General features: G+C 44.1%; 1 protein-coding gene across 1 annotated transcript in view; it reads right to left on the reverse strand.

The window, feature by feature from the left end:
* The window catches only part of LOC126985621 (uncharacterized), a 32,076-nt gene extending 13,371 nt beyond the window's left edge, over positions 1–18,705 (reverse strand). The window contains exons 1-15 of the mRNA XM_050840777.1: positions 18,582–18,705; positions 15,742–15,940; positions 14,958–15,127; positions 13,321–13,426; positions 12,286–12,385; positions 11,586–11,737; positions 10,993–11,148; positions 10,391–10,499; positions 8,716–8,796; positions 6,000–6,202; positions 3,581–3,673; positions 3,005–3,146; positions 2,332–2,441; positions 1,290–1,393; positions 786–905 (exon numbers count right to left, since the gene is read on the reverse strand). Coding sequence (XP_050696734.1) covers positions 786–905; positions 1,290–1,393; positions 2,332–2,441; positions 3,005–3,146; positions 3,581–3,673; positions 6,000–6,202; positions 8,716–8,796; positions 10,391–10,499; positions 10,993–11,148; positions 11,586–11,737; positions 12,286–12,385; positions 13,321–13,426; positions 14,958–15,127; positions 15,742–15,936 — 1,841 coding nt within the window. The 5' untranslated portion in view covers positions 15,937–15,940; positions 18,582–18,705. The remainder of the gene's footprint in view (positions 1–785; positions 906–1,289; positions 1,394–2,331; positions 2,442–3,004; positions 3,147–3,580; positions 3,674–5,999; positions 6,203–8,715; positions 8,797–10,390; positions 10,500–10,992; positions 11,149–11,585; positions 11,738–12,285; positions 12,386–13,320; positions 13,427–14,957; positions 15,128–15,741; positions 15,941–18,581) is intronic.
* Between the last annotated feature and the right edge of the window lie 229 nt (positions 18,706–18,934).

Below are 18,934 nucleotides of genomic sequence, written 5' to 3' on the forward strand. Positions count from 1 at the left end.
GGGTTGAGAGCCTCTCGTCGTAAGGTTTGTTGCGCAAGGAGATCATCTTTGTTGTCCTATGTTGCGATCCTTCTAATTTTGCAATGTCTTTCTCGTGGTTGGGAGACTATAACTGTACTGCATATTCTAAATAAGGTCTGACTAAACTATTGTACATTGGAAGTATTACATCTTTATTCTTGAATGAGAAGTTTCTCGTAATGAATCCCAGCATTCTGTTCGCTTTATTTGCTGCGTCAGTGATTTGCTGTGAGAATTTGAGGTTTGACGCGATTTTAACACCCAGGTCCTTGACGCACTGACGCTTTTGAGTTTAACGCCGCGCATTTCGTAATCGAACCTCTTATTTTTTGTTCCAACTTGAGGAACGAAGGACAGAGAAATGAGGGAAGGGAATGAAGGAAAAGAAGGAAGGAGGATTAAGTAGAAGGAAAGAAATGAAGGAGGCGAAGGAAAGGAAATTGGAGGAAAGGGAATGAAGGAATGAAATATGGAGGAAGGAGGAATGAAAGGAATGAAGGAGACGATGGAAAGTCTCTCTCTCTCTCTCTCTCTCTCTCTCTCTCTCTCTCTCTCTCTCTCTCTCTCTCTCTCTCTCTCCTCTTCTTCCCCCTCCTTTCCCTTCTCTTCCCCATAAACCTTACCTTATACCTTACCTTACCTTACCTTACCTTACCTTACCTTACCTTACCTTATCTCATTCACTAACCTCCAGAACCTCTCTCTCCCTCCTCCTCCTCCTCCTCCATCTCCTCCTCCTTCTCCTCCTCCTCCTTCTTCCCCACGTACTTGCAGTTGAGGGGTGTGTCGAGGAGCAGATGGTGGCGCAGTCTTCGATTCTCATCAGGTTGTTGAACACCTTCTGGTTCACGCCGGGCACGGGGTCTATCTCGTCGGGGGGTTGCCTGGAAGGGGGGGAAGGGGAGGTGGCTAGTGGCTGGGAGATTGGGTTGGAGGGAGTGGAGGGGGGTATGGGGGTGATGTGGAATGAGAAGGGTGGTAATGCTGAATGTGGGGGTGTGGGGGGTTAGGTGGAGGGGAGGTGATGTGAAGGCTTGCAAGGGGTGGAGGGAGAGATGTGTTGAGAGAGAGAGAGAGAGAGAGAGAGAGAGAGAGAGAGAGAGAGAGAGAGAGAGAGAGAGAGAGAGAGAGAGAGAGAGAGAGAGAGAGAGAGATAGAGAGAGATAGAGCAAACAAACACACACAAAAGCAGATAGAGAGAGAGAGAGAGAGAGAGAGAGAGAGAGAGAGAGAGAGAGAGAGAGTGTGCATTAGCAGCTTCGGCCCACCTATAGGAGTAGATGTAGGGGGCTCTCTCTAGCAGCTTGACAGTGGCGATGACCATATCGGCGTTGGTTGTGTTGGGAATGACCCCGCTCGTGCCGGTACTGACCTGATGGGGGGAGACGAGGAGAAAGGTGGAAGAGGAGGGGTAAGGGGGGGGTGGAGGAGGGGAGGGGGGTTGGAGAGAAAGATGGTGAGGAGGAATGAAGGATGTGGGGATAGGATAATAAGTAGATGGAGGAGTATATTTGTTAGAGGAAGGGGAGGAGCAGAAAGAAAAGGAGGAAGAGGAGGAGGAGTAGTAGGAGGGGAGGGGGGTTGGGGAGAAAGGTGGTGAGGAATGAAGGATGAAGGATGTAGGGATAGGAGAATAGGTATGTGGAGGAGTATATTTGTTAGAGGAAGAGGAGAAGCAGAAAGATGAGGAGGAGGAGGAGGAGGAGGAGGAGGAAGAGGGGAAATAAGTTAACAAATATTTGAAAGTAATGAAAAATAGCTACATTGTCTCTCTTTTTCTTCCTCCTAAACCTCCATTTTCTTCTTTTCCTCAGTCACTTACATATCCTCTTTCTCTCCCTCTCCTTCCTTCACTCTTCCTCCCTCCCTCCCTTTCTATCCTCTTCCTCCTTATATTTTTGGTCTATAGTCCTCCTCTTCCTAGCCTCTTCATTCTTCCATCTTTTCCTATGCTTCCCTCCTTCTGTTATATTTTCCTATACTTCTTTACTTCTTTATCTTTCCCAATCCTCCTCCGCCTCCATGTTATTGTTATTTTTCTCCTTTACTCCTTCTCCTTATATTCTTATCCTATAGTCCTCCTCTTCCTATCCTCTTCATTCTCCCATATTTTCCTATGCTTCCCTCCTTCTGTTATATTTTCCTATACTTCTTTTCTTCTTTATCCTTTCCCAATCCTCCGCCTCCATATTGATATTACTTTTCTCCTTTACACCTCCTCCTTCTTTTCCTATAGTCCTCCTCCTCATGTTCCCCACCCCTCATCTTCATCATCATCATCATCATCGTCGTCGTCATCATTCTACTCACGTCTATGGAGGCTATCCTGACGGGCGAGAGTCTGCCGATCTTTATCATCTTAAGCATCACCTCGTGCTTGAAGCGGGTCTGCTCCTCCGCCGCCGCCGTCAGCTGGTTATCTGCAAGAGGGCGAGGCTGAGGGCGGTGTGTAGTGGCAAGGAAAGAAAGAAGAAAAGACCCAAATCATGCTTAGTCGTGGGTCATCTTGTATTGAGGTGAGGACGGTGTAGTGACCCCAACAATGAAGGAAAGAAGTGAAGAACCAGTGCCATGCTTCCTCGTGGGGCATCTCTTATTGAGGTGAGGGTCTTGTGTAGTGACCCCACCCAACTAGGAAGAAAAGAAAGGTCTTGATTTTCTGCTTGGTCGTGGGGCGTCTAATCGTCCGAATGTATTAGGGGGAAACATTTTGGCAGCATGTAGAGAAAACAGGTACAGGAAAAAATGGCACTCTTCTATTTTACTACTACTACTATTACTACTACTACTACTACTAACTGACTAACTGACTAACTAACTAACGGGGGACGAGTTCCTTCACTCACCCGCCGTCTCCACCCACACATTACACTCCTCCTCCTACAAATAACGATACGATCAAACAACTACTACGACCACAATTACTCCTGCTATTACTCCTACCACAACTACTGGAGACCAAAAAAGATATATAACGCCTCACTCTTTTTCGCCGGAAAGAATATGTCCATGTAGGACCAGTCATCGTCGTAGCGCTCGAAACACTCCTCCACCGAGAACTCCTCCGGCGAGAAGAGGTTCACCTCGCGGAAGTCGAAGAAGTTGGTGGTGACGGTGCCAACGACCTGGTGGGGAGGGGGAGGGAGGTTACGGGGGAGGGAGGGAGAGAAGGAGAGGGATGGGGGAGGGAGAAGGAGAGGAAAAGGAAGAGGGAGAATGAGAGGAAGAGGGAGAAGAAGAGGAGGAGGGAGAAGGAGGAGAGGGTGAGGGAGAGGGAGAGGGAAAAGGAGGAGAAGGAGAGGGAGGGGGAAGGAAAGGAGGGAGAGAGGGAGAGAAGGAGGGGAAGGGAGGGAGAGGGAGGGAAGGAGAGATGAAGAACATAAGAACATAAGAACGTAGGAGTCTACAAGAGGCCGGTAGGGCTGTACAAGGCAGCTCCTGTGAACCTAAGATCATGTGAGGCAAGGAAAACTGAAAGAAGAGATGGGAAGCAAGAAGGAAGAAAAGAGAGAAAGGGAAGAAGGGGGAAGAATGGACAATAATAAACAGCTGTGCTCACCTCCTTCGGGTTGGACTTGTTGTAGATGAAGAGGTCACCGCGGAAGGGAAGGTCAGTAAAGGTGAACTCCCCCGATGGCAACCTCTCCGGGTCCTGGGGGAGGATAAGGTCACGTGAACACACAAACACATACACACACAAAAAAAATGAATGAATGAATGCATGAATGAATGAATGAATAAATAAATAAATAAATAAATAAATAAATAAATAAAATTAAAAAAATACCTCGTCTTCTATCGATATTAATTTTTTCCACTACTGTAGGAAAATGGGATCTATTTCTGTTACTATTATTCCTTTCAAACCGCAAAAGTCACATACCTTAACTATTATTAACACACCTAGACACACAAAAAAGTAATTAAGTCATCCGTCACTGCACATTAGGCATCATTAGACTCCCTTAACCAGGATTCTTCGGAGTTGCATGATTCCCGGAGCTAAAATAATAAAAGTAGAAGAAAAATCATGACTATAGAAATGTAGAAGGAAGGGAAAAAGAGAGGAAGAGACAATGAAAAGGGAAATAAGTCAAGAAGAAGAAAAATCACGGACATAGAAGTGAAGAAAATCCGGGAAGCGCAAAGACAATAAGAAGACAAAGGAGTAAAGAAGAAGAAGAAAATCACGAACATAGAAGTGAAGAAAATCCGGGAAACGCAAAGACAATAAGAAGACAAAGGAATAAAGAAGAGGAAGAAAAATCACGAACATAGAAGTGAAGAAAATCCGGGAAACGCAAAGACAATAAGAAGACAAAGGAGTAAAGAAGAAGAAGAAGAAAATCACGAACATAGAAGTGAAGAAAATCCGAGAAACGCAAAAACAGTAAGAAGACAAAGGAATAAAGAAGAGGAAGAAAAATCACGAACACAGAAGTGAAGAAAATCCGGGAAACGCAAAGACAATAAGAAGACAAAGGAGTAAAGAAGAAAAATCACGAACTAAAAGGAAAGAAAACCATGAAAAGTAAAAAGAATAAAAAAGTAAGGAAGTAAACAAGAAGACAATCACGAACGTAGAAGTGCAGAAAACCATGAAAAGCAAAAACAATAAAAAAGTAAGGAAGTAAACAAGAAGACAATCACGAACGTAGAAGTGCAGAAAACCATGAAAAGCAAAAACAATAAAAAAGTAAGGAAGTTAACAAGAAGACAATCACGAACGTAGAAGTGCAGAAAACCATGAAAAGCAAAAACAATAAAAAAGTAAGGAAGTTAACAAGAAGACAATCACGGTCGTAGAAGTGCAGAAAATCAGAAAAAAAACAAAGAAACGACAGTAAAAAAGGATAGAGATGAAAAAAAAATACAAACATAAAACTGTAGAAAACCGGGAAAAACAGACAATAAAAAGTAAAGAAGAAGAAGAAGAAGAAAAATCATAAACATAGAATCATAGATAGAAGGTGAGGTCAGTGTTAAATTCTGCGATACTGAGAAGAAAAGAGAAGAAGGCGGGGTTTAAGGGACATTTGCTGCTGCTGAGTGATATTTAGAGGCATTAAAGTGTCGTGAATATGACTAATGCGGGGTTTAAACTATCTGGCGTATGGGTAAAGTTAGTGAATTAGGGAGGAATATATAAGGAGAAGGTGAGGTTTAAGGGACTTTTAGCGGTACCGAGTGATATTTAGAGGCATTAACCCGGTAGCAGCGACGGTCAAATTTGTGGCTTTACCGTGTACCAGCGACGGGCCACATTTTTGCCATGATATAAACCCCTCAAAATATATGATGCATAAACTGATCACAAATGCGTTGATATATATTATGAAATGGTTTGCGTGAGTGATGATTTTTTCTCATTTTTCTCACTTAGAGGGACCTTTAAGAAGCATGATCCCCGCAGCTATCAGGTTAAAGTCTCGTGAATGTGACTAATACGACGTTTAAACTATCTGGCGTATGGGTAAAGTTAGTGAATTTGGGGGGAATATATATAGAGAAGGTGAGGTTTAAGGGACTTTTAGTGCTACCGAGTGATGTTTAGGGCCATTAAAGTCTCGTGAATGTGACTAATACGACGTTTAAACTATCTGGCGTATGGGTAAAGTTAGTGAATTTGGGGGAATATATATAGAGAGAAGGTGAGGTTTAAGGGACTTTTAGTGCTACCGAGTGATGTTTAGGGCCATTAAAGTCTCGTGAATGTGACTAATACGACGTTTAAACTATCTGGCGTATGTGTAAAGTTAGTGAATTTGGGAGGAAAATATAAAGAGGTGAGGTTTAATGGACTTTTTTTTTTTTTACAGCAAAGGAGACAGCACAAGGGCACAAAAAAGAGGAAACAACAATAAAAAAAAAAAGCCCGCTACTCGAAAGTGCTACCTAGTGATATTTAGAGGCATTAAAGTCTCGTGAATGTGACTAATGCGAGGTTTAAACAAACTGGCGTATTTGGCCCCACCCACCTTCAAGAAGTAGTACTCAAGCACCGCCTTCTCGTAGTTCTGCATGCCGCCCGTGCTGATGTCCGGGATATCATTGCGCGTCGAGGTCCACAGGTCGCCTATGATGTCCCGGCTTATGCGCTCCCCCACGAAGGCAAACTTGTCGTCCAGGTGGAACATTTCGTTGGGCGCGAGCAAGGTGTCGCCCGCGCCCAGGAACCCGCCTAGACCGCCCAGGAAACGCAAAAACAGTAAGAAGACAAAGGAATAAAGAAGAAGAAGAAGAAAATCACGGACATAGAAGTGTAGAAAACCAGGAAAACGCAAAGACAGTATGAAGACAAAGGAATAAAGAAGAAGAAGAAAATCACGGACATAGAAGTGTAGAAAACCAGGGAAACGCAAAAACAGTAAGACAAAGGAATAAAGAAGAAGAAAATCACGGACATAGAAGTGTAGAAAACCAGGAAAACGCAAAGACAATAAGAAGACAAAGGAGTAAAGAAGAAGAAGAAGAAAATCACGGACATAGAAGTGTAGAAAACCAGGAAAACGCAAAGACAATAAGAAGAGAAAGGAGTAAAGAAGAAGAAGAAGAAAATCACGGACATAGAAGTGTAGAAAACCAGGAAAACGCAAAGCAATAAGAAGACAAAGGAGTAAAGAAGAAGAAGAAAATCACGGACATAGAAGTGTAGAAAACCAGGAAAACGCAAAGACAATAAGAAGACAAAGGAGTAAAGAAGAAGAAGAAGAATCACGAAAATAGAAAATAGACAGAAAATAGACTAGTTTAAGGTTAGTGAAGTTGTGACAAAACCCATAAGAACAGACGCTAGCAACAGCCTGGAGAAGCGATTAGAGGAGGTGGAGAGGGATGAAGGATGAAAGATAATAATGAAAAGCTACTGATGGGAAGAATAGAAGATGAGGAAAATGATAAATAAAGAAGGAAAAGAGAAAACAGAGTAAGTTGTTGCCCCAAAATAAAAATAAAAACCTGGCAATAGAAGGAATGGAGAGATGAAAGATGAAAAATGAAGTAAAGGGAAAAAAACAGATATGGATATAGGCCTAGTAAGATGCCATACACGGAAACCTACCAATAGAACGAATGGGAAAATGAGGAAAATTATAAGTAACGAAGGAAAGAATAGAGAATAGAATAAGACCCGCCAATAGAACGAATGGAAAGACGAGGAAAGAGATGAAGAATGGAAAAAAATAAAGAGGTTAAGTAAAGTAATTCAATCGTTGTTATTTATCTGTCGTTTTTTTATAGATTTTTTTTCTTCTTAGCGGAATGAAAAGTTTAAAAAAAAAAGTAAAAATGAATGAATGATGGCGATGGTGAAGGAAGAAAGAAAAGCGAAGAAGATGGAAATGAAGGAAGGAAAGAAAGAAAGAATAGAGAAAGGAAAAGTTGAAAAGAGTGAAGAAAAAGGAAAAAAGAATAAAGAAAAAAGGAAAGAAAGACAGAACATGGAAAAGGAAGGGAGGAAGGAAGAAAAAGAAAATATAAAGGAAAAATTGAAAAAGAAACGAAGGAAAGAAAAAGAAAGAAAGAATACAGAGAGGAAGAAATAAGAAACGAAGGTAAGAAGGAAAGAATGAAGGAACATGGAAAGGGAAGGAAGGAAGGAAGGAAGAAAAAAGAAATAGAGAGGAAAGATTCAAAGATGGGAAATAAAGAATAAACGAAGTAAACAAATAAAAAAAGAAAAATAGAGATAAAAGGAAACAGAACAAAGAACAAGTAGATTAAATAAATACACAAAGAACATAAATAAAAGAATAAATAAATAGATGAAAGATAAATAAGAATAAACAAAGGAATAACGCGCAAAGGTGACAGACAAAGAGAAAGAGGAATATAAAGGAAATTGAATAAAAGAGAATAAAAATGAAACAAAAGAGGGAGAGGGAAGAGAGGGAAGGGAAAAAGGAGATAAAGTAGTACAAAAAAAAGCTTAGAGAGAGAGAGAGAGAGAGAGAGAGAGAGAGAGAGAGAGAGAGAGAGAGAGAGAGAGAGAGAGAGAGAGAGAGAGAGAGAGAGAGAGAGAGTTTGCTAATCCGATTATGTCAACGTTTTTCTTTTCTAATTATTGTTTTTGTTGTTCTTGACGGTGGTGGTGGTGATGGTGGTAGTGGTGATATTGGTGATGATAATGATGGTAAGTGTGATGTCAATGGTGGTAGTGGTGATTTATTTATTGATGGTGAGGTGGTAGTGGTGGTGATGGTGGTGGTGATGGTGGTGGTGGTGGTGATGGTGGTGGTGATGGTGGTAGTGGTGATTGGGGTACTGGTGGTGATGGTGGTGGTGATGGTGGTAGTTGACTGTTTGGTGATAGTGATTGGAATGGTGTGTCTCTTTACCCATTAACTTAACTACTTACTCATCTACTTACTTAAATGCCTACTTACCTACCTACTCACATACCTACTTACCCTTGAACATTTACTTGCCTACTTACTCACTTCCCTACTTACATACTGACATACCTACCTACTTCCTACTAACTTATCTACTTACTTATCTACTTACATACCTGCTTGCCTATTACTTACTTTCATACTTACCATTTTACTAACATACTACTTGCCTACATACCTACCTACAACCTACTTACCCTTGAACACATACTTATATACCCTAAAACAATTACCTACTTACCTTACTACTTACCTTCTTACCAGTTTACTTACCTCCCTACTTACTAACTCTCTTACTTACCGAAGTGTGTGTCAAAGGCGAATTCAGGTATGAAGTCTCTCGAGCAGTTTCCGAATTCTTTGAAGATCATGTACTGGACGCCTGTGAGAGAGAGAGAGAGAGAGAGAGAGAGAGAGAGAGAGAGAGAGAGAGAGAGAGAGAGAGAGAGAGAGAGAGCGAGAGAGAGAGAGAGAGAGAGAGAGAGAGAGAGAGAGAGAGAGAGAGAGAGAGAGAGAGAGAGAGAGAGAGAGAGAGAGAGAGAGAGAGAGAGAGAGAGAGAGAGAGAGAGAGAGAGAGAGAGAGAGAGAGAGCGAGAGAGAGAGAGAGAGAGAGAGAGAGAGAGAGAGAGAGAGAGAGAGAGATTAGTTCAAGATTGTGTATTATCAGAAGTTAATGACAATCGTTTTATTAAAGTTCGCTAGTGAAGTTGAATTAATTATTGATCTATTTCACTGTATGATATTATTTCCGTTTTTTTTATTATGTATTTTGGTTGTACACTTTTTTTTATTATTTACCACTTTGTCTTTTTTTTATTATTCATTATTATTTTGTTATTATTACCTGTTCACATTTTATCTACCTGTTTGTTCGTCTATTTTTTTTTTTCATTATTCTGTTGGAGACGTAAATTATGCTCCAATGTTGTCTATTATAAAAAAAAAAAGGCACTCAGTTCTGTACGTCACGGTTGTCACGGTTTTGTGTCTGAACTTATATTTGAACATCTTATTTAATCTTTTTCTTCTTTCCATTTTCTCTCTGTCGCCTTTTAGAAGTGCTTGCATCCTGTACACTAAAATGATCAGGTCTGACCTACGTTATCCAATCACTGTCCCGTTTTCTGTCTTTTCGAGCGGTCTAACAAGGTTTTCTTTCTTTCGTTTCAGGAGGAACTGAGCAGATACGTCCCCATGAAGAGTAAGTACCTTATTTATTTATCTCCTTATCTCTCATCTGTCTATCCCTATCTCTATCTACCTATCTATCTATCTTTTTCATTCGATGTCCTCGATTTCTTACGATGAATCAATGTTAATAATCAAAGCAAAAGTTCCTGTCTCACTATATGTTGGTGTCTTCTTTATATTTTTTCTTTATCATAATTATCACCATCATCATCATCATCACTACTCCACTCCACGACAACGGCCTTTCCCAACGTCTTCCACCTCCCTGATCTTAGTGTTAGTCAGTTAGTGCTATGGTAAATCTTCATAATGTAACCTTTCCACCTGGTGCTGTGATGGCTTTTAATCAGGCCATGCACCTTCATCAGTATTCTGTGTTGTTTGCTCGCTGATTTTGTATCGCGCAATCAAAAGGCGACCAAAACACAATCAAAGGGTAACACAAGATATCGTCCTCGCATGTTATTTTATTTGCTTGTTTATCTGTATTCTGTACCACACAATCAAAGGGCAACCAAAGACTATCAAAGGCCAACCCAAGATATCGCCCTTGCCTTTGTTATGTTGTTTGCTTCTCTTGTTTTCTTTATCTTTACCACACAATCAAAGGGCAACCAAATACACACAATCGAAGGGCAACCAAAGACTATCAAAGGCCAACCCAAGATATCGTCCTCGCCTTTGTTATGTTGATTGCTTCTCTTGTTTTCTTTATCTTTACAACACAATAAAAGGGCAACCAAATACACACAATCAGAGGGCAGCAAATAGGGCAGCGGCCTTACCGGTGTTGAAGTCGTGTATGACCTTGACGGCGAAGGCGGTGTGGGCCCAGTTGTCGTAGGGAAGGGTCGCGAGGACACTCACCAGCGAGATCTCCCCGGCGTAGGTCATCTATCGGAGGGGGGGAGGGAGGGACAGAGGGAGGGAGGGAGATATTGTTAGTGACGTTTATATCCCTACATTAAGACTATTTTTTTCAAGACGTATTGTCTTGACGCTATTATTACTACTACTGCTACTACTGCTGCTGCTGCTGCTGCTGCTACTACTACTACTACTACTACTACTACTACTACTGTAGCTTCCCAAACAGAAGCATTGAGCTATGGAATGGACTGGAGGAGGAGGTGGTTTGTGCAAGAAACATTCATGATTTTAAGGAAAAGTTGGATATGAGAGGATATGGAGACGGGACAGCGCGAGCGTAGCTCTTTTCCCGTATGTCACAACTAGGTAAATAAAACTAGGTAGGTAAATACACACACACACACACACACACACACACACACACACACACACTCCCCCCTAACCCCCAACCCCCCCCAAACACAAACAAACAACCTCACACACGCACGGCTAACGAGACACCCTCCCCCCCACCCACCTGCACACTCTCCAAGTACTGGTAGCCGAAGTCCACGCCATCGATGAGAGAGTTCAACAGCACCTCCTCGGCCAAACTGAAGTGCTTGGGGATGACTGGCACAGGCCCGATGTCCACTATGCCCGTGATGGCCTCACACGCCATGCCGCGGGGAGGCTGGGGGGCATGGAGAGGGGGTAGAAAGGGCATAGAATGAATAAACAACAGCAGAACAACTAACGAACCTACACCATACAACTGTACACTCCTCTAGGTTGGTATTATAAAACACTCTCGCTTCTCACATCAGCCATTTCTAAAGGTCAAAGAGGGGGTCAGTCGGGATCCAGTCATCTCCTTCCTCTCTCCCTCCTCACCTCTCTCCTCTCCCCAACACCCCTTTTCCTACGCCCCTTTCCCCCTCCCTCCCTCTCCCTCATTTCCTTCCTCCTCGTTCACTCCCCTCTCCCCCTTCCTCCCCTCTCTCCCACTCCTTCCTTTGTCTCTCCTACCTCTTCACACCCCTTCACATCCTTCCTCTTCCCCTCTCTCCCACACCTTCATCCTCTTTCCTCCTTCCTCTTCCTCCCTTCTCCCCCCCCCCCCCTCCTCACCTCCAGAAGGCTGTGGGTCCTGACGAAAGGAGTGAAATCGACGAATTTGTAAGTCCAGTGCTTGAACCCGTCCGCATATGCCACCTCCATCCTGACTGGCAGGCTATCCTCGGTGATGAAGTAATTCTCCTCGGGCATATCCCACGGAGGGCCTGGAGGTGGTGGTGGTGGTGGTTATGAAGGAAGGGAAGGAGATGGAGTTTGAGTGATATTACTGGTGTTGGAGGTGTTAGTGTTGTTGGTGTTGTTGATGTTTGTGGTGGTGGTGGTGGTGGAGGAATGGGAGTGGTGATGGAGTGGAAGGAAGAAGAGTTTGAGTGATGTTACTGATGGTTTTGGGGATGGTGATGTTGTTGATGTTGTTGTTCGGGGTGGTGTTGGTGATAGTGGTGGTGGTGGTGATGATGGTGGTGAAAGAGAGGGAGGATGTGAAGTTTGAGTGATAGTAGTGGTGGTGATGTTAGAGGTGTTGGAGGTGGTGGTGGTGGTAGTAGTAGTAGTAGTAGTAGTAGTAGTAGTAGTAGTAGTAACAACAACCACCATCATGCTACCATAACTAACCTTCTCTCTCTCTCTCTCTCTCTCTCTCTCTCTCTCTCTCTCTCTCTCTCTTTATTTCCTTAAGACTAACAACAACAACAACAACAGCTACTACTACTACTACTACTACTACTACTACTACTACAACATTCAGACTCACGGGAATAGTAGAAGTTGAGTTCCACACTGCCATCCTCCGAGCAGCCCTTGTAGTGGGTAACCATGATGCCTTCGTCCAGTGTTGCCTCCCCCACTAACTCCTGGGGGAGGGGGAGGAGGAGGAAGAGGAGGAGGAGGAGATTGCAAGTATAAAGAGGAGGAAGGTGAGGAAAATAATATGATAGAGGAGGAGGAGGAGGAGGAGGAGGAGGAGGAGGAGGAGGATACAAATAGGAAGAGATTTTGGAGGACGAGTGGAAGGACGAGAAAGAGGAATAGAATAAAAAAGAGGACGAGGGGGAAGGACGAGAAGAAACATGTCCTTTAAATCTTCATATTCATTTTAAGTTTATATTCACACCCAGCAAACAATATCCTGCCCGAAGCATAAGCATCCTACCTTCATCTTCTACATATCCTGCAAGATGCTGCCCGTATCTTTTCTGCATCCTATTTGTACCCCATCCCTCTCCCTGCGCCCTACTTTAATCCCACTCTCTAGAAAGGCAAAGGTTGCGAGGAGACCTGATCGAAGTCTATTAATGGATGAAGGGTTTTAATAAAGGCGATGTCAATAGGGTTTTGGTTGTAAAATATCCAGGTAGGACACGTAGCAATGTTTTTAAGTTAGATAAATTCAGATTCAACAAAGATATAGGAAAGAATTGGCTCACCACTAAAGTGATGGATGAGTGGAACAGGCTTGGCAGTCATGTTGTGTGTGCCTGTACCGTAGATACATTCAAGAAGAGGTTGGATAAATTCATGGATAGTGAAGTAAGGTGGGGGTAGACTTACAGGAGCTTCTTGCAGACTCCTTACGTTCTTATGTTATTATGTTCGTACTCATCTTAACCATATCCCGTCCGTATTCATATGTAGCAAACGATATCCTATTTAAATCCTAACAGCATCCTACCTTAATGTCCTTCATATCCTACCAACATCCTTAGACCCAAATCCTTTCTTTAAGAGCTCCACACCTCTAACTTATCCATATCCTCCTCAGATCCTACAATTGATATCCTACACTCACCGTGGTAATGTTGGATGCCAGGCGCAGGATACTCGAGGGCCCGAAGGAGTTTGACCCGTGTTTCGGGTCCGTGTCCCACCAGCCCCAGGGGAAGGTCGGGGGCTCACTGGGGGGGGGGAAGGGGTGGTAAGATGGGGGGGTTAGGAAGGGGAGTGAGAAGGTGGAATGTTAGGTTGGTAAAGAGGGAGAGAGGGAGGTAGAGGTAGGGGAGAGGGAGGAAGGAAGGAAGGGAGAGGGGAAGAAAGGAAGAGAGAGGGAGGAAGGGAAGGAGGAAGGGAGGGAAGTGGACAAAAGAAGGGAGGAAGGGAAGAAGACGTAGGGAGAGAAGGAAGGAGGGAGGGAAAGTAGAGGTAGAGAGAAAGGAAGGTGAAGGTAGGTAGGTAGGTAGGGAGGAAGGGAAGAAGGAAGGGAGGGAAGTGGACAAAAGAAGGGAGGAAGGCAAGAAGACGTAGGGAGAGATGGAAGGAGGGAGGGAAAGTAGAGGTAGGAAGGAGGGAAGGAAGGTGAAGGTAGGTAGGTAGTGAAGAAGGGAGGAGGGAGGGAGAAATTACATGAATACTATAAATGTCAACTCAAACCAAACAGCAACACCCAGAGATCAACACACAGTCACGCCACTCCCAGCTCAACAACCTCAAGTCGGCATTCTTGGACGCTTCCACTCCTCACATCAACCACTTCCACAGGCAAAAGAAAAGGCTATATACGTTCCCTTGACATTTTTTCACGTTCATGGTACAGACGCCTTGCCAAACTACCACCAGGGTCATAAAAGTACCCATGGAAAAGCCCAAAACTACAAAAGCCTTCTCAAACTACCACCAGGGCCATAAAAGTACCCATGGAAAAGCCCACAACTACGAAAGCCTTGTCAAACTACCATTAGGGACATAAAAGTACCCATGGAAAAGCCCACAACTACGAAAGCCTTCTCAAACTACCACCAGGGCCATAAAAGTACCCATGGAAAGGCCCACAACTCCTACGAAAGCCTTGTCAAATGTGTGTGTTTGTGCTTTCGACTCCTATAGGCCAAAAGATGAGGCTAAATACGTTCCCATGACTATTTTTTCAAGGTCATGTTATAGAAGCCCTGCCAAACTACCATCAGGGCCATAAAAGTACCCCTGGAAAAGCCCACAACTCCTACGAAAGCCTTGTCAAATGTGTGTGTTTGGGCGCCGAAATGTTTAAGAATATGACCTTAAGTCTCGGGGAACATCCTAACACATTCACCGCCGCCAGACTGATCAGATGAAGGGTTGTCAGCAAGAGTTCATTCCCTACAAGACAGACAGCGTGTAATGGACCGGGCGTTACCTGGGTAGTGACGCGGAAAACTCTACGGATACAGCGAGCCGCATTTACATTACTCCGCGGCTCCCGTGGTGAACAAGGCGAGCACCGAGGATGTTTTTACTTGGACATTATTATTCCCCATTATTATTAGCGTCATGATGAGCACGCCGAGTATTCTTCGCATCATAGTGAGCTGTTTTTTCCCTCGCAGACACTCACTTCACCTCCCTGCTCTCCTATACATCTGACTGCCATTACCCCACACACACACACACACACACACACACACCATAAACACCAGTAACTCCACCCACCACCACCACCACCACCATACTTACGCCACCTCATGACACTCTTCGTTGTATTCCTCCACGAACACGTTCTTCTCGGGGTAGTATTGGTACACCACCGAAGACCCGTTCACCTCCAGCATCACGCCCACCACGTCCGAAAATACGTCATGGTAGATGTGTCGCTCGTGCACCTCAGTCACGTACACTGTGGTTTTCTGGTGGTGGTGAGGAGGTGGGGATGAGGTGGTGGTGTAGTGGTGATGATGGAAAAAGTATAGTATGAAGTGGTGGTAATGATTGGAGGCGTTGATGACTGGGTGGTGGTGATGATGGTGGTGGTGGTGGTTGGAAGAGTAGGTAGTAGTGATGATGACGGAAAAAAATAGATAGTGGTGGTGATGATGGTGGTGGTGATGGTAGGAAGAACAGGTAGTGGTGGTGTGGTTTTGTGGTGATGATGGTGTGTGGTGGTGGTTGGAAGAGTAGGTTTTAGTGGTGATGACGGAAAAAAATAGATAGTGGTGGTGATGATGGTGGTGGTGATGGTAGGAAGAACAGGTAGTGGTGGTGTGGTTTTGTGGTGATGATGGTGTGTGGTGGTGGTTGAGGAGGAGTAGGAGAAAAACGGTATAAGGAAAAAAGAAAAAGGGGAGTGAAGAATATGCTCATGAAGAACAAATCCAACATTGGCACTCACTCACTCACAAGGACAAAAACAAGAACGGGAAAATAACGAGAGTGAAAACAAGAAAACAAGAAAGAAAAGTAAAGAAAAAGCTGATGATGATGATGATGTTTCTGGCACTGAGGCCCTTTGGTTGGCACTCACGTCGGTCACACTCGATACTTCCAGGATCATTGTGTAGCTCCCACCGAGCACCGAGTTGTAGTCTGGCACTTTCTTCAGCTCGTACCCGCCCAGGATACACTTAACGTCCTCCCTGCCACTCGGAAGACACAGGGCCACGCTGACCAGTGCCACCACCACCACCACCACTGCTCCTACGACCCCCCGCACGGCCATCTTGCTGGAATAGAAAGGAATTTATGGTTAGGTTGGGGTGGAGGTGGTATTGTTACTGTAGTGGTAGTAGTAGTAGTAGTAGTAGTTGTTGTTGTTGTTGTAGTAGTAGTAGTAGTTGTAGTAGAAGTAGTAGTAGTAGTAGTAGTAGTAGTAGTAGGAGGAGGAGGAGGAGGAGGAGGTGATCTTTCATAGCTTACGTTTATGTAGTAGTAGCCTAGTAGTAGAAGTAGTAGGAAGAGGAGGTGATATTTTATAGCTTACGTTTCTGTAGTAGTAGAAGTAGTAGTAGTAGTAATAGCAGTAGGAGGAATAGTAGTAGAAGTAGCAGCAGTAGTAATAGTAGAAACAGCATCAGTAATAGTAGTAGTAGAAAAAAGGAAATAGTAACAGTAGTAGAAATAATAATAGTAGGAGTAGCAGTAGTGGTTTTATGAGCAGCAGCAGCAGCAGCAGTAGTAGTAGTAGTAGTAGTAGTAGTAGTAGTAGTAGTAGTAGTAGTAGTAGTAGTAGTAGTAGTTATAGTAGTAACAGTGATGATGCTAACAATACCACAAATCCTAATCCAATCAATCACAAGGTCAGTCTCTGAGTAGAATGACAGCGAGCGACACCAGGGCGGGGGCGAGGACGTAGGGGAGGATGGGGGGGCGGGGCGGCGACACAGGCAATCAGCTGGTACAGGCGGTCAGCTGATAAGGTAAACAATGCTGGGCGGCGCCGCGCGGGACGAGGGTATTGTCATGTTATCTGTGGTCTCGCTATCTGTGGCCAGCCTCCCTCCATGATGCTTCGCCGGGGGGTGAAGGTGGGGAGAGAGAGAGAGAGAGAGAGAGAGAGAGAGAGAGAGAGAGAGAGAGAGAGAGAGAGAGAGAGAGAGAGTGAGAGAGAGAGAGAGAGAGAGAGAGAGAGAGAGAGAGAGAGAGAGAGAGAGAGAGAGAGAAGGATTGGGTAAAGAAGGAAACGAAAGGAAACGGAAGGGGAGGAAAGGAAAAATGAGGAGGAAAAGTGGTAGGAAGAGTAAAAGAAAGAAAGGAAGGGAAGGGAAAAGATAAAAAGGGAGAGGAAAAAAGGAAAGGAAAGGAAGAGAGAGAGAGAGAGAGAGAGAGAGAGAGAGAGAGAGAGAGAGAGAGAGAGAGAGAGAGAGAGAGAGAGAGAGAGAGAGAGAGAGAGAGAGAGAGAGAGAGAGAGAGAGAGAGAGAGAGAGAGAAATATATACATGAATTTCTCCCGTTAATATTTTCCTCTCATTCCTTTTCTTTCCTGCACGCCACTCTTTGTACCTTTTCCGCTATTTTGTTTACCGGTACTCTTGCTTCCCTTTTTTCCTGATACATATCTCACTGTATTCTTCCTCTAATCCCTTTGCTGTTTTCAATTTACATCAATGGCAGCAGCTCAAGGGCATGATAAACAGAAGCAAAAGCCCGCCAAGCCCTGCCCCAACAAAAGAGTACAGAATGAGTGGCCAAAAAAGAGATCAATTTCGGGTGGAGAGTTATCTTGATGCTCCCCTCTTGAGAGAATTCAAGTCGTAGGCAGGGGGAAATACAGACTAAAGAAGGCAGTTCCAGAGTGTTAAGGGAAAGGGATGAAAGAATGATGCTGGTTAACTCTTGCGTAAGGGATTTGGACAGTATAGGGATGAGCTTGAGTTGACGTTCGTGTGCAGCGGGGCCGAGAGAGACTGAAAGTATGTCGTTAGCAAGTTCAAAAGACCAGTCAGCATGAAAATATTTCTCTCCTTCCTTCACCTTCCTACCATACTTTCTCTTTTCCACAGTTTGTCTCCTTCCTTCTCTTGCCATCACCTTCCTAACATCCCTTCTTCTTTCCTTTGTTACCATACTCTCTCCTTTCCATTTTCTACCATCACTTTCCAACCATACTCTCTTTTCCTTCTGTCACTTTCCTACCATACTTAACATTTTCCCTTCCTGACATTTTTTCTCTCCTTTCTTTTTCTGCCGTCACTTTCCTACGGTCCTTTCTCTCCTTTCATTGTCTCTTTCCTATCATGTTTGCTGTCTTTTATTTCCCCTCCATGACTCCCGACCATCCATCTCCTTTCCTTCCATTCCCTACCTGACACTTTCCATTATTTCTCTCCATTAAGATAAAGGTATTAGTTTCGGGCATACGCTTTAGCTGCGCGTGGCCTCGGTGCTCATCTCCGTCACACTGGCCCTTATGTCTGTGGTGGTAAGAACCCATCACCCCGGGACACAGGGCCAGTGTGACATCCGGGTTACCACAGTTTCCCTTCCCCAGGTGTCCACTGTCCCCAGGTACTCATATATCCGCCAGCCCGAAAGGGAGGATGAACAGCTGGGTGGGCTGAACGCCGACTGACCGGGACGGGATTCGAACCCGGCCAGCGGATTTGTAGCCAGGTACACTAACCACTTCTCCACGGATTCCTATTATTAATTTCTTGAAGTTTCGACCACTACTATTTCTACTACTACTACTTCTACTACTACTACTGCTACTACTACTACTGCTACTACTACTACTGCTACTACTACTACTACTACTACTACTACGGCTATTACTACTACTACTACAAATATTACACCTGACACACACACACACACACACACACACACACACACACACACACACACACACACACACACACACCTTACCTGTGCTGAGGTGTTTACTAATTGGACGCTCAGGTGAGAATGCAGATGAGAGGATTGTTAGAGGTGGCGGTGTTGGTGGTGGTGGTGGTTTTGGTGATAAGGTGGGGGAGAGGGAAAGTGACACTAAGAGATAGAGACGATATGAACAGAGAAGGAGAGAGAGAGAGAGAGAGAGAGAGAGAGAGAGAGAGAGAGAGAGAGAGAGAGAGAGAGAGAGAGAGAGAGAGAGAGAGAGAGAGAGAGAGAGAGAGAGAGAGAGAGAGAGAGAGAGAGAGAGAGAGAGAGAATTACATAGAATTACATAGAAAATCAGACCACACGGACCCCATGGTCCAGACTAGGTGGTCTGTCCT

The sequence above is a fragment of the Eriocheir sinensis genome, chromosome 60, assembly GCF_024679095.1.
Source record: "Eriocheir sinensis breed Jianghai 21 chromosome 60, ASM2467909v1, whole genome shotgun sequence".
NCBI classification, from domain to species: Eukaryota; Metazoa; Arthropoda; class Malacostraca; order Decapoda; family Varunidae; genus Eriocheir; species Eriocheir sinensis.